The 14964-nt window shown below is 37.6% G+C and overlaps 1 protein-coding gene across 2 annotated transcripts in view; it reads left to right on the plus strand.

Annotated features, from left to right (window-relative positions):
• dnc (phosphodiesterase dunce) overlaps positions 1-14964 on the plus strand; it is a 622938-nt gene that overhangs the window by 102755 nt on the left and 505219 nt on the right. For both annotated transcript variants that reach the window (XM_089651457.1, XM_089651448.1), the window contains exon 2: positions 4156-4477. In XM_089651457.1, coding sequence (XP_089507583.1) covers positions 4365-4477 — 113 coding nt within the window. In that variant the 5' untranslated portion in view covers positions 4156-4364. The remainder of the gene's footprint in view (positions 1-4155; positions 4478-14964) is intronic.

The raw sequence follows: 14964 nt of genomic DNA on the forward strand, positions 1-14964 counted from the left end.
TTAGAACACGGAAAACTAATCACAATGTAAAAAATGTTTACATCAATATTCTACTTTTGTATAAAAATTGAAAATATCATACTGCACTCTGGTCTTAAACTCACATGTGAATGCGCAGTAGGTAGTAAACGAAATCATTTTTTTGTGTTTCATATTAAAATTTTTAAAATCCTCGTAATACAACCCGTTTTACTTAGCAATACTCATATCAGAAAAGGAGTAGGTACGTTTGTTTCCGTTGTTAATATCAAACTTAATTTCAACAACTGCTGGCCCAGAGCGTCCTATGGGTCTAACATGGCCACTATGATAAAGATTTTATACATAATGTCGGCTATCGGCGATAGTTCTTATTACTTACTTGTTCGTGAGCAGTCATGCTAGGGAAAGTTATCGACTAACGTGCTAAAGTTACCATAATTTTAGAAAAAATCCACAATATATCTAACGGCTATCTTTGACGGCCGGCATAGTCCAGTGGTAACGCATTGGACTGCCATTCCGAAGGTCGCGGGTTCGAACCCGGCGTGCGCAAATAAATTTTATTTGATTAATTTGTGTTATTTCACAATTAATTAATTAAAATAATATATAGTATATTTGCGGCACGTTCCAGAGTGGAAGATACTACCAGTATCGCCCTGGTGTAAGACCACCATTCAGAATTGAAACGTTGCTCCAAATGGCTTTAGCCGTGTTTAGTGACTAGATCTGAATAGCCAGGTACTTCCCCACCTTCCTCTTTCCCTTCCCCACTTACCTTCAGCCTCACAACATCCCCCAATTGGGGATGCCATAGACTCACTGGCTCCAGACGGGAGCAGTTGGGACTCTTGTGAGGTATTCACTATAAAAAAAATAAATAAAAATATGTGGCCGTGTTGGGACTCCCACCTTTCCCACCGTTGATAGTTATCTAAACTACAGTTTAACATTACCTGAAGGGCGCTGTATATTAGGGTGGAGTGACGTTGTATGGGACTTTTTTTTTTAAAGATGCCAGTACTGTAATAGCAAAATATAACACCTCTTTCGTCTAAAAAAATCAACTCGATCGAAACGTTCCTTTATTCAACAACCAGCACATTTATATTTAGAAAAAAATTGTATGAAAAAAGTCGCTGAAAACTCTGCCAAGCATTATAAACAAGCGATATTCATAGCAAAAATACAATTTTATTAGGGGTTTTATAGCTAATAAGGTGCATAACACATGTGAAAATAAAAATAAAATTACCATAGTTTCAAGGCGGGGTCTATTTTTGGTTTTTTGAAGAGGATTAATGATTTTTTATTGTTTTTTTCGTGTTTTTGAGAAACTTGTTTTTTTTATTTAATAAAATACTTTAACAAAGAGAATTTTTTTAAACATTATCGAAGTTTTATAATATTTATCGTGTTTTGAAATGAGATTTGGTGTGAAATTCGGGCATTATATGCCTAGATTTTATTGTCGCCCGAATGAATCCATCTCTTGCTTCAGGCCCAACAGTAGACAACGATGCCTGGGTAACTAATTTGATGCACCTCTCGACTGCTTGAGTGTGGCAGGGAAATCTGGCAAATTCAATACTGTCCTTTTCTTCACCGAAATTATTTATCATTTTGACTAGGTCATCATTACTGATTTCGGATAGTATCGGTGGCGGTGTAACTTCGCATTCCTGCCAGTTGATAATATCGTAATATTTACTTGCTGAAAAGTTTATTGTTGGAATAATAAAGTCTCTAACAACAGATGGACTCGGACATCTATCTCGCGCCTTTAATATTCGTCTCAAACCCAATTCTCTTACAAAAAGGTTGTCATCCATTATCATGGATAGTAGCAGATTTTCCGGGTGGCAAAAATAGGCGTTTCTTTGAATTACTGGATTAATTATATCTCGTAGATCGGTGCTCAAATATCGGGTGAGTTTTATTATAGTAAAAACATGTAATGCCCCATCTTTACACGACGGGTGCCTCTTTATCTCAAACCATGTCGGAGCATATGCTTTAACAACATATTCAGCAAGAATTTTTAGGTTCACTGAAGGGGTAGATGTTCCTATATATAATCGAAGTATTGAGTTTGCTGTCGTCAACCAGCGTGAGTGACAAATACTACCTGGATGACGGTTTGCTAAATTTGGTGGGCAGTGACCTGTTGTAACTGCAAAACATATTTCGTACAAGTATTTTTGGTCCGTGCTCAAATTTTTCAATTCCTCTGCGTTGAGTTTGTGCATCACAAAGTGTATTGGTGAATAATTTATAACGGTGTTTTCAGAGCTGCTTGAAAGAAGTTTTCCAATAGGTCCTGAAAACCCTTTAGGTCCTGTTGTAGCACCATCTAAGTGTTGAAACAAGTGGCGAAGGGGAAGTTCGTTTGCATGCAGCTGACAGATAAACCATTGTAACGGATGACCTAATTCCAATTCCATGAATCTAATAGTTCCATTTCTTTTGCCTGTATTGATAGCAGTCCCATCACATCCAATCGCTGATAAATCATTCAAATTAAAACCGTTCACTTTTAAATGGTGTAACATGCTGTTTGCGATGTTTTTGCCAGTTCCTGATGATGGTGTAACATGTCCAACATATTGAGACCCCGGCTCAGATAAAATGGAATAATGTTCTTCTGAAATCGTTCTCCGATGATATCTATCCCCTATTTTTTCCTGAGACAGTGTTTTATCCTTCCTTCCATCGAAATATAGACCTCGAATTTTTGTTGACTCCGACGACATCTGCCATGTTTTGATTAAAGAAGTGCGACACGTTTGTCTAGCTCGTCTGAGTTTGCTCCTATCAATCACCATTTTAGAGTCGTCTTCGGTTACTATGCCAAAATCTTGTAATGTAGCACTTGCAACAGCTGATGCCGACCTGTCTGACAAACCATACTGATCGCAGATTCTGGCCAAAGTGGGGAGTTTTAACATCATACGGGAATTTTCTGGAGGTTGCGAAGAATGTGAAGAAAATGATTGGTTTTCATCAAAAAGGGGTTGACGTGGTTTTGTCGCTGATGCTGTAGATGAGCTGACCTTCGAAGCAAGTTCAGATAAACGAGCTTGCATCCTCATTTTCCGATGTAATTTTTTTGTTGTGTCGGTGTCTATTGCTCCCAGCATCATTTTTCTCGAGGATCTTTGATCTTCAAGGAATGCTTGTTCTTTGGTGGGTACCTTGCGCGTCTTTTCGCAGGAACACATATTAAGATTGTTACATTTGCATGAAGCAATATCGAAAAGTTTATTCATTTTGATTTTATAAGAATTTAACTTAACATAATAATGCACACTTTTTTTTGGCCAATTTTTAAGTTTTAAGTATTCGTTATAATGATCTTGGATCAGTTTCATCACTCGATTGTGTGAAACAATGGGAATAGAAGCGCGCTTCCAAATTCCTTCAACAATTGCAGATATAACACTTTTTATTTCGAATACTGACGGTTTTTTTGTAGAGTTAAGATTACGCTCATATCGTAAGAACAAATAATGTTTAATCACTTCTGAGACAGTAGGTAACACTTGAGAGTTCATTTCAGTTGGTGCCCCGAATATTGGACATAAAATTTTGCTTCTCGTGTAATTTGCATTCATTTTCACAACAATTTATATGTGTTAAAATTTAATCGGACAAGGATTCTAACACGTCTACGGTCAGCGGTAGCCGAAACGAAACTAGATGCAAGTCGCATCTAGTTTCTGCGACGAAACAATAGGAGCGAAATTATCCCCCCCACCTCCACAGCGCTCACAAACTCACTAGTTTAAGAGCAATTTATACAGTGTTTTTTTTTTATAAAACATGTAATGTTCAATAAGGTAAATGCAATTAAAAGTAATGGATATTATTTTATATTTTTGAGACTGTACTCAGATTTTGGGAAAAAAAGGCTAAATTTACGTTTTTTACGTTACGAAATCGCTAGGTTGTTGAATGAAGACATAAGTTTAGATTTTTTAAAGTATTTTTACAAGAATATGAATGACATGAAGCATCTTTTGGCAGCTATTACAATACCGAGATTTGATTTTTGCAATGTCACTCCACCCTACTGTATATATGTTTATCCGCAGTAGAAAAGACCTTACCTTTAAAATAATCAAAATGTCTTTCCGTTATCGATTGAACTGTTGAAAATATGTATATTTGTAGATTGCTATCTAAAAAAGATAGTAGTGGAGAGGGGAAATATTTACGAATGTAGAAAAAATTTATAACTCAAGTTCACTCAATAAGAAGTAGTGTCTCTTTGGAGGTCGGAGAGTGGTGAATGTGACACTGTGGTTCATTTGCCGATGGAGTAGTGCCCCGTGAAGATAGCGTCATCACGAGGAGTCCGGAGCGCGGCCACCGTGGCCGGGATGAACCAACTCCGGGTCCCCGAGCTGCGGCTGGGCGGACTGCCCTGCCCGCCCGCGGGGGGCCCACCTACCCTAGGCGGGTCTACTAGACGCAGGCACTCTTGGATTTGTGGGTAAGTCGTCATTTGACAACTTAATTGTTATCCACACAAGCAAACGCAATACTTCTCTTAACCACTTGTGGGTAAGTTATTATTTTATCTCCAAACCAATGCGCAATCGATTGTTAGAAGTTATTATTATTTACCAGTTTTATAGCTCTCCATAGTGACTAAATCAAATTTACTCCAAACCACTGTGTTAGGATTGTGGGAAAGGCACTTGCCAGTTTAGAAGTGATCCGTTGTTACTCAAGCAAACCCAAAACATCATGCCACTTGAATTGTACATATTTGGATTAGTTAACAATATATAAATTGTCAGTTTAATGGATATCCAAATAATCTCCAATAAAAGAATCTCTCAAAGAATCTCCAATAAACAGTTTGGATTTGTAGGTAAATATTTATTTACCAGCTAAATGGTCATATCCATGGTTAGAGGTGCAAATTCCTCCATACCATCGTATTTGGATTGTCGAGAAGTTATGATTTACCAGTTTAACGGTTTTTCACGGTTGAGGGACGAGTGTATTAATAACTTCACACCACAAAATTTTGGTTGTTGATGAGATATTTTTTTGTATTTTTTCGGCACCAACAATTTCTTGACGTTTTGTTTTTGAAAAGTTTTATTTTACATTGTTTATTTATTACTTTTGTATGTTTGCGAATTGTACCATTCTAACGGTTATCCATGGTTGAGTGTAAGTTTATTTAAAATTTAATGGTTGTCTGTGGTTGAATATCTGAGCAACTCGAGGCTACACTGTATTGGATTTGTGAGCCGCCATTCACCATTTCATATGAGATTATCCCTACTTTCACTACACTTTTTATTTACAATATGAAGTACAAAAACGTGTTTCAAAAAGTGTTCTTATTTAATATTGGGTAGCGGAGAGGCGACGAGACGTGTTCGAGATATACATTTTGCGAGATTTGTTTATTCTAGATGTAAGGCTTGTTTAGGTATAGTATATTCCAATAGTGGGTTATTTGTACATGCGTTATCGGCTTTTTATTCAACTTTGAGAAAAGAATTACTCGATCTCTGAACACATTCTGTGTTCCTAAAAGCAACACTAAGCACTCAAATGTTCGGTATTCGATTCATCTATCCGGCTTAGTTAAAACCATACCTTCAAATATTAAAATGGAAACACACAAACTGTCTTCGGCTTAGTGCCAATAAATTGACCTAGATTTAACTGCTTGTTAACTAAGTTTAACTATGTTTTATAATAAAAATGAAAAAAACCTTTAAAATTATAATTTATAAAAATCCACCGCATAAATTTGAGCATGTATCAAAGACATCGATTTATTTAACATGCACTTCTCAAAATTCGTAATATATTAAAAAAATAACATTCCATCAAATATGTATTCTAGAAAAGGTAGTTTTCATTTATTTTTTACATAAAATTTCCTTCCTTTTTGCTCAGTACTTAGTTTGAATTGAATCAAATCATTTTCTCTTAATTTTATTATTACCCATTTTTTAAATATAAACCTAGGTAGTATTTCATAATTATACTTTTTGTGGCTACTTCATCAAAACTCTTTTATATTATATTATTTGTGACGAATCAAATTTCGTCACAAATAAATTTGAACGTTAAACTAAGTATGTCCCGCAGTGTGCGCCCAGAGACAAAGAAAGTGTTGACAGACGGGGGTTGTAAAGAAAGAAGTGAGAAGTGCGGGGTAGGGCGACAGGTCCTACGAGCTCAAGAAAGAAAGACAGTATATAGGGAGACAGGAGAGAGACGAGCTAGTTAGGAAGAGGTTCCTAAGAAACAAAGAAAGTGAGTTGTACAAAGTGGACAATCGATATCGCCGGTTAAACTAAAAAGTGAAATGGACATTACTAAAAGAGGATAATAAACGAACGTATTGTAAAGTGCTGTTGCGATTTAAAGTGTCAACCAAACATTGCAAAACTAACAGTTCGACGGATAGTGCTGCAAAGTGCCGATGTATCTTGTGAACATTAAATGGTGATAAACCAAAATAATAAACACTGCGCGCCACCCACTGCCTACCGCCACAACCCCATTGTTGCATTCGGACGACACCGCGCCTGGAAACGCCCCCGCGGAACACAGAAGATTCTACGAAGTTGGTTGTATCCGACCCATATGACAATTAGTTAAGATTTAGATGTAAGTAGACATAAGCATAATTTAGATTTAGTATTAAGATTTGAAAAACCTAATTAAAATCGAGACTTATAATTATTACATGTTCTTAATTAAATTCACCTCCCTAGTCCACACCCAAGCAACCCGAATTGGTGAGAAAGCAGAGTATACGGCTGAAGAGGTAATTATATAACAGCAATATATTTAACTATGATTATGAGCTAGATGCCGGAGGAGAAGTTAACGTGTTATTGTCACAATGGCGCCCAATGTGAAGCGGTTTTAGATATTTTACTATATCTATCACTAATGTTATTGACATTCCTAAAACCCATCCCTGAAAACAAGGTAAATATTTGCATGTTCTTATTATATTTAATCTTCTGCACTGTTTCTCGCCCTTATCATGTTTTGTCTCGAATTACCTACCGTTATTTGGGTGTTTCGTTTTTTTTGTACAGCGTAAACAAATGTACTGTGATAAGTCAAATGCTATGCGTCTCATGTCAAGTGCTATTTTTTGTCAGGGGGCAGTTAAATCATTATAAAACAAACTAGGCGGTTTGACACATTTGGGACTGTAGGTACCTGAAGATCGTTAACCCTCTCGTCACCGATCGATATTTTCTGAAATGTTATATTTTATAGGACACAAGTAAGATAAAATAGTTAAAAGCTTTAAAATTTTTCAATAGTAAGGTATTTAGGATTACCGCTATTTGCGACATAAAATAGATCATCATAATGTCTTCCGTTAGCTACGAATCAAATACGAAGGAGATCCATGACCCGAACGGTCTCTCCAAGGAAGATCTGATCGCCGAATTGAAAATCAGAAATTTAACCCCCCAGAAAACCATCCGAAAAATGAGGCAACAAGCGATAAAATTTAATCAAAATATACCAAAAATTACAAAAGAGGACCAGGAAATAGAAGATTTCCCAAAAGCGGTATCAAAAATCGTGATTAAAGAGACAAAATACATTAATTTGAGTACACTTCTGATTAAATACAATGGCAAAACATGCGTACGAGATTTCATTCAAAGATTAGAAGAAATCAGCTCTGCCCGAGGATTTTCAGAAACTGACATCACTCAGGGGTTTGTTGAGTTAGTTGAAGGGGTCGCTCTTATTTGGTACAGAACTATTAAATCTTCGGAACTGACATGGGAAAACTTGAAGACCAAACTGTTAAAGCAATTTGAAAGAGCCGATTCACAAATTACTGCGCGTTTGAAGCTGTACGATTCACGTCAGGCAGACGAAGAAAGCGCTGCGGAGTTTGTGCTAATTACGCAAGCTAAAAACTATCGCCTCGACAACCCGTTATCTGAGTCGGAACTTATATACATTTTGAAAAAGGGTTTACACTCAGCATATGCCGGCACTGTAGCGGGAGCACGCGTCAATAATATAGACGAGTTGGTGCAGGTGTGCAATGATCTCGAAACATTCTCTCCTAACCTTAAAGAAAGAAGAGGATTGCCAAGGGCGGGCATATATTCACAGAGAACGGATATAGCACCACGTAGAGAAAGAGTTTCACAGACGTACGGATCAGCACCACCACGTGCAAACTGGAGGAGAGGGGAGAATAGTCCGAAGTGCTATAACTGCGATGAAGTAGGCCACATTAGCAGGGAATGTAGAAAACCGAAGAGAAATTCGTACAGGACTACCAATGCACCCCGCTACGAGTTACAAGCTCTGGAGTTCAGAGAGTCGGTGCCAGTCAGTGCAACCTCTTGTGAAGTGACCCAAGAGATCATAAAAAACGAGTAACCGATCGGCCCGGAGCAGCACAAGCCGATCGGGAGTGGAAAAGCTGGCTAGAATTCGTGAGGCTGTTTTATTTAAATGCAAGATGTGAACCTATACGGTGCATCAAAGGAAATGATAACCGTCCTCATGTTGATATCGAAATAGATGGGAAAAAATTTACAGGACTGTTAGACAGCGGAGCCTCAGTAAATTGCATGAATGGTAGTACTTATCAGAGTTTGAACATTAACAAATACCAGAAGAGTGAATCGCACCATAAGATATTTACCGCTGACGGAAAACAACAAAGAAATGACGGATGCATTACACTTCCTGTCTCATGTGAAGGCGTTACCAAATTATTGACATTTTACATTGTCCCCACATTAACTACCAAACTTATCTTGGGAGTAGATTTTTGGGTTGATTTCGACGTTGCACCTAACCTTTTTAAGCATATTAAGTGCACGTCAGATGAAAATGCGATTGATACCGTGGCGCAGAGTCAAAATGGAGTCGACTTAACACCGGATCAGGCAAGGAGGATGATGTTGATTACTGAAAAAGCGCGAAACATTTCATTTGAAGAGAAGGGACTAGGACGTACACATCTTATTGCACATTCGATTCAGACTGAGGGACCGCCCATCAAGCAAAGATACTTCCCACTATCACCGGTCAGACAAAAACAATTGGAGGAAGAATTAGAAGGAATGCTAAAGATGGGGGTGGTTCAACCATCGCGTTCACCATGGTCGAGTCCTGTTGTGATGGTGGCCAAGAAAGATGGATCTACACGACTGTGCCTTGATTCTAGATTGCTCAACTCCGTTACCCGTCGTGATTCCTACCCACTTCCACACACTAAGCAAATCCTTGATAACCTGCGCAACGCAAAATACATATCATCAATAGACTTATCAAAAGCCTACTGGCAAATACCACTCACCCCAGAGTCAAGGGAAAAAACCGCGTTTGTAGTACCAAGGAGGGGATTGTTCGAGTTCAAGCGCATGCCATTTGGCCTAAAAAATGCTGGGGCTGAATTACAAAGGCTGTCAGATCAGTTGTTTGGACCTCAGTGGGATGATCACGTTTTCTGTTTCGTAGACGACCTCATAATCGTTTCACCCGACTTTGAACATCACGAGCAACTACTACACAAAACCATCGATCGGATCAATGAAGCGGGATTAACTATTAATCTGGGCAAATCCGAATTCTGTAAAAAAGAACTGCGTTTTTTAGGTTACTTGGTAGATGCTAACGGACTTAAAACGGACCCAGCTAAGATAAAAAGTGTACAAAATTATCCTACACCCAAAAATTCAAAACAATTAAAGGGTTTCCTTGGCCTTTGTGGCTATTACAGGAGATTTATCAAAAATTTCTCTACTATAGCGTCACCATTGACTAAAATAACGGGTGCTAAAAATGGAAAAACTAAGTTTAAGTGGACTGATGAAACCGAGAATGCGTTTCAAGCACTAAAAAATACGCTAACGTCCGCACCGATCTTGCGATGCCCCGACTTCGAGAAACCGTTCTCCATACATACGGATGCCAGTAACTTAGGAATAGGAGGAGTGTTGACTCAGATCTTTGAGGACGGAGAACACCCTATAAGTTACTATTCTAGATCCCTAAATAAACACGAAGAAAATTATGGTACCACCGAAAAAGAATTGCTTGCTGCATTGGACTCGGTATTTCATTTTAGATCCTATGTAGATGGCAAGGAATTTACATTGGTCACTGATCATTCGAGTCTTAAATGGCTGCACAGCCTACAAAATCCATCTGGCCGATTGGCTCGATGGGCCACCAGACTTTCTCAATATGAATTTAAAGTTATACATCGGAAAGGATCCCAACATATTGTGCCCGACGCTTTATCTCGGATGGAAGTCGGCGAGATAAAAGAAAAGTCGTCTCAGAAAAACGAAGATTGTTGGTACACGGATTTATATGAAAAATGTTTAAATGATCCGGCTGCAAATTTACGTTATCGTATTGAGAAAGACATTCTTTACTATAATGTTGAAAGTGAAACCCCCTTGACGGGAAATTTCGAGTGGAAAAGGGTTGTACCCTATGCTAAACGAGAAGAAGCGATAAGAGAATGTCATGATTCTCCTACAATAGGTCACCCGGGAACATTTAAAACATTTAAGAAAGCTCGATTGCGATTTCATTGGCCAGGGATGTACAGAGATATTAAAAAATATGTTAGAAAATGCGGAACCTGCAAGGCGTACAAACCATCAACAGGGTCGCCTTTAGGTCAAATGTCCACTCCGAAGTCAGTCAGCGCCCCCATGGAAATGATTTCCATAGATTTAGTTGGCCCATTACCTCGCAGCCGGTCTGGACACTCGTATATATTGAGTTGCATCGACGTATTTACAAAGTACTGTTGGTTGTTTCCCCTACGTAAAGCTACCTCCGCGGCCATCATAAAGTGTTTGGAATTTGGTATATTCTTACCATTAGGGACTCCGAGAGTGCTACAAATGGACAATGGGAAGCAATTTATATCTCGAGAGTTGAAAGAATTCACGAGAAAATACAATGTACCTATTTTGTTCTACAACGCATACTACGCTCCTCAATCAAATGTAGTTGAAGCTTACAATAAGACAATTGAGACGACACTAAGCATAATGATCAAGGAGGATCAGCGGGCGTGGACCTCTCACTTGCCAATGGTACAGACTTCAATGAATAACACGGTAAATTTTTCCACCGGATTTACACCGTATTTTCTATTTCACGGCAGAGAACAAATGCTGAACGGAGGTTTTCACCCGCAGAGTAATAATGTGACATCAGAATCTAAAACTGGCCTTAGAATAAACGATACACAATTCTATGGATCATCCTTAAAGGAACTCCAAACTGTTTTCGATATAGTGCGGGATAATTTGCTGGTAGCTTTCCAACGAAATGCAGGTGCATACAACTTACGTAGAAGAAAAGTAATTTATAAGCCGGGGGACGTCGTGTGGAGAAAAAATTTCGTGCACTCTGATGCTGCTGCATACTTTTCAAGTAAATTAGCTCCAAGATTCATCCAAAACGTAGTAAAAGAAAAAATTTCCGACGTCTTATATCTTCTAGCGGATACAAACGGAAAGGAGACAGGTAGATACCACATTAAGGATCTAGTGAAATCGGAGCTACCCACGATTGTGATGTGACACGGTGGAGATCGGAAAATAGGTTAGAGTAAGTTATATATATTTAGTCCATTTTTACACTTAAGTTTTGGCTAGATTAAATTTCCATTTTATATTTCAACATGTTGTAACGTACAACGCGATACTCTGTAATATCTCACTGTAAAAATAGAACAACCGCGAAGATGATACAAAAGGATTTTGTAGCGCATTCATATCGTGCAAGTTAGTAAAAATTTGCTGTGTATGAACGGCATAAGAATAACAATGTATTTTCTATATGTCATTCGGAGAAATTCATTTTCATACCACAATTTCGATCAATTTTATGTGTTCGGTAAAAATCCGATAATTAAAAATTGATGGCGGAAGGCGACCGGTAGAGAGGGGAGAGAAAGGGTTAGGCGCATTCACTTAACGCGATTTGAGAAAAACAAATATCTTCGTTCGGCGAAACCGTACATTATCTTGTATCTAAAGTCTCGCAATGTTTCGGATAGTAGTCTGCGCAGATGAGAAAATAAAAGGGCGCGTGCGAATGTGATGACGAACTGCGTTAGTTACGAATTGGAGCACTTACCACCGACACGATTTGTGAGGTACAAATACTTACGTTTGATGAACTTAGTATGAGAGTACCTAAATGTCTCCATATCTAAAAAGTAATCTGCGTGCGTGATAAAAGACCGGTGTTGGTAGAGGTGCGTCCACAAGTTAAAAAATGTGAAATGCGAACGGAGCACTGAACGTTCCACGATTTGAGTGGTACAAATATGCATGTTTGACGAAATTACTATGAGAGTACCTAAATGTCTCCATATCTGAATAGTCTGCATACGTGATAAAAGACCGGTAGTTGTAGAAGTGCATCCACAAGCGAAAATACGAAAGCGAGCACTGAACGTTCCATGATTTGAGTGGAACAAATACGCGCGTTCGTTGAAATTAGTATGTGTGTACCTAAACGTCTCCATATCTGAAAAGAATTCTGCGCGCGTGATAAAAGGCCGTAAAATATGTAAAAGTGCGAAATATTTAAATAAAATGGGATGATGCATTGAAGCATTGGCCAGCAGGGATGATAAAATGTGACATGTTGAGGTTGCATCTTAAAAGCGGTTGAATGAGAGACAGAGTATCCGGTTTTGGTGGTTTCTCCGTGTAATAGAAACTATCTGGCGCTCAAATTTCCATTGTGTATCACGTCGGGAGATACACTACAACTCTGTTACCATATCTTGTTTAGTTTTTTATCATTCATTTCATTTCAGATGTACTATGTATGTACGCCAGATTTCTTGTTTTTGTTATCGAAGATGTAGGCGTTAATAGATTAAGGTAAATGAGGAGTGAATAAAGATTAGTAACGGCCTCTTTTGCAAAGTACAACTAAGGTTTAGGTTTAAGTGATCAACGTGTATTGATAAGGAGTTATGCGTATGTAAGTATGGAATTCTATTATACTTCAGACATGCCAGCAGAACTGAGGGGAGATTAAACTGAAGTGGTAGATATGAATTCCCAACTCCTTCCCTATCCTGATTCTTTGAAAATTTTATGTTGTCATTAATAATATTGTCACTAATAATGTTTTCATAATAAATATTATCATTAGTTTTTTTTTGTCATAAAGAGTTTTGTAAACAAACAGTGAAAGGTTCATATCTTCAAGTGTCTGGAGAGGATTAGATCGCTTGGTTAAAATAAAAAAAGTGTTTATGTTAGTCGAGGTGTTAGTATTCATAGTTGATTTTAATGTGTTTTATTGTCACTTTTATTGTTTTCATGTTATTTTATATTGAGAGGCTAAATGTTTTGACTTGAGTTTTGTTGTGGGTTTGAAAGAGCGTATAGCGAAAAGGATTGTCGTTGAAAATGAGATATGATGAAAAAGAAAAAAAATGATGAGGATAAGTAATGATAAGAAATGTTAAATTTAGAATATTGCATTGTTTATAATTCAAAATTTACCATGTTTAGAGTTAAGAAGGTTGTCATATGGGAAAAGGGAAATAGTAAATTATGTTTGTAGGAAACCATAATTTTCTTTTGTAACGAAGGGGGTGTTGTGACGAATCAAATTTCGTCACAAATAAATTTGAACGTTAAACTAAGTATGTCCCGCAGTGTGCGCCCAGAGACAAAGAAAGTGTTGACAGACGGGGGTTGTAAAGAAAGAAGTGAGAAGTGCGGGGTAGGGCGACAGGTCCTACGAGCTCAAGAAAGAAAGACAGTATATAGGGAGACAGGAGAGAGACGAGCTAGTTAGGAAGAGGTTCCTAAGAAACAAAGAAAGTGAGTTGTACAAAGTGGACAATCGATATCGCCGGTTAAACTAAAAAGTGAAATGGACATTACTAAAAGAGGATAATAAACGAACGTATTGTAAAGTGCTGTTGCGATTTAAAGTGTCAACCAAACATTGCAAAACTAACAGTTCAACGGATAGTGCTGCAAAGTGCCGATGTATCTTGTGAACATTAAATGGTGATAAACCAAAATAATAAACACTGCGCGCCACCCACTGCCCACCGCCACAACCCCATTGTTGCATTCGGACGACACCGCGCCTGGAAACGCCCCCGCGGAACACAGAAGATTCTACGAAGTTGGTTGTATCCGACCCATATGACAATTAGTTAAGATTTAGATGTAAGTAGACATAAGCATAATTTAGATTTAGTATTAAGATTTGAAAAACCTAATTAAAATCGAGACTTATAATTATTACATGTTCTTAATTAAATTCACCTCCCTAGTCCACACCCAAGCAACCCGAATTGGTGAGAAAGCAGAGTATACGGCTGAAGAGGTAATTATATAACAGCAATATATTTAACTATGATTATGAGCTAGATGCCGGAGGAGAAGTTAACGTGTTATTGTCACATATTCCATTTAATTTTTTGTTTTCAATTTTAAATGTAGTTAACACTTTCAAAAATGTATAAACACTATAAAACGCAAATAAATAAAAAAAAACTTATGTGGTAAAATCTTCACACAGCGTACGTCAGAATATACATTCTAAATACTGGAATAAAACAAGTATTTCTTGAACAACGAGGTATTATATTATGGCAAATAGCAAAATGTCAAATAGATTCTAAGAATAACAGATAATTTGCTTGGTTGTCAAATTCCTCAACCCCATTAGTCCCAGGAATTTCTCCTGAAATTTTCCATTATTTTTCCTGTTTCCATCATTATTTTCCTAATCACATTATTTTCCAACTCTATTAGCCGTTCAATCAATTTATTTTTCGGGATCTGTTTTGACTTTGTTGTAAAGCTTTTTTTGCTTTCAGGATATGAAATGTTTCTTAGGTCTCAGAATAACTGTTCAAAAAGGGTTAATATTTTAATTTTGTGATAAGTATGTCATTTTATTTATGTGTTGAATCGCATTTTG

This window comes from Hesperophylax consimilis, chromosome 1 (genome assembly GCF_061612785.1).
Source record: "Hesperophylax consimilis isolate HC1 chromosome 1, BYU_Hcon_1.0, whole genome shotgun sequence".
Lineage (NCBI taxonomy): Eukaryota > Metazoa > Arthropoda > Insecta > Trichoptera > Limnephilidae > Hesperophylax > Hesperophylax consimilis.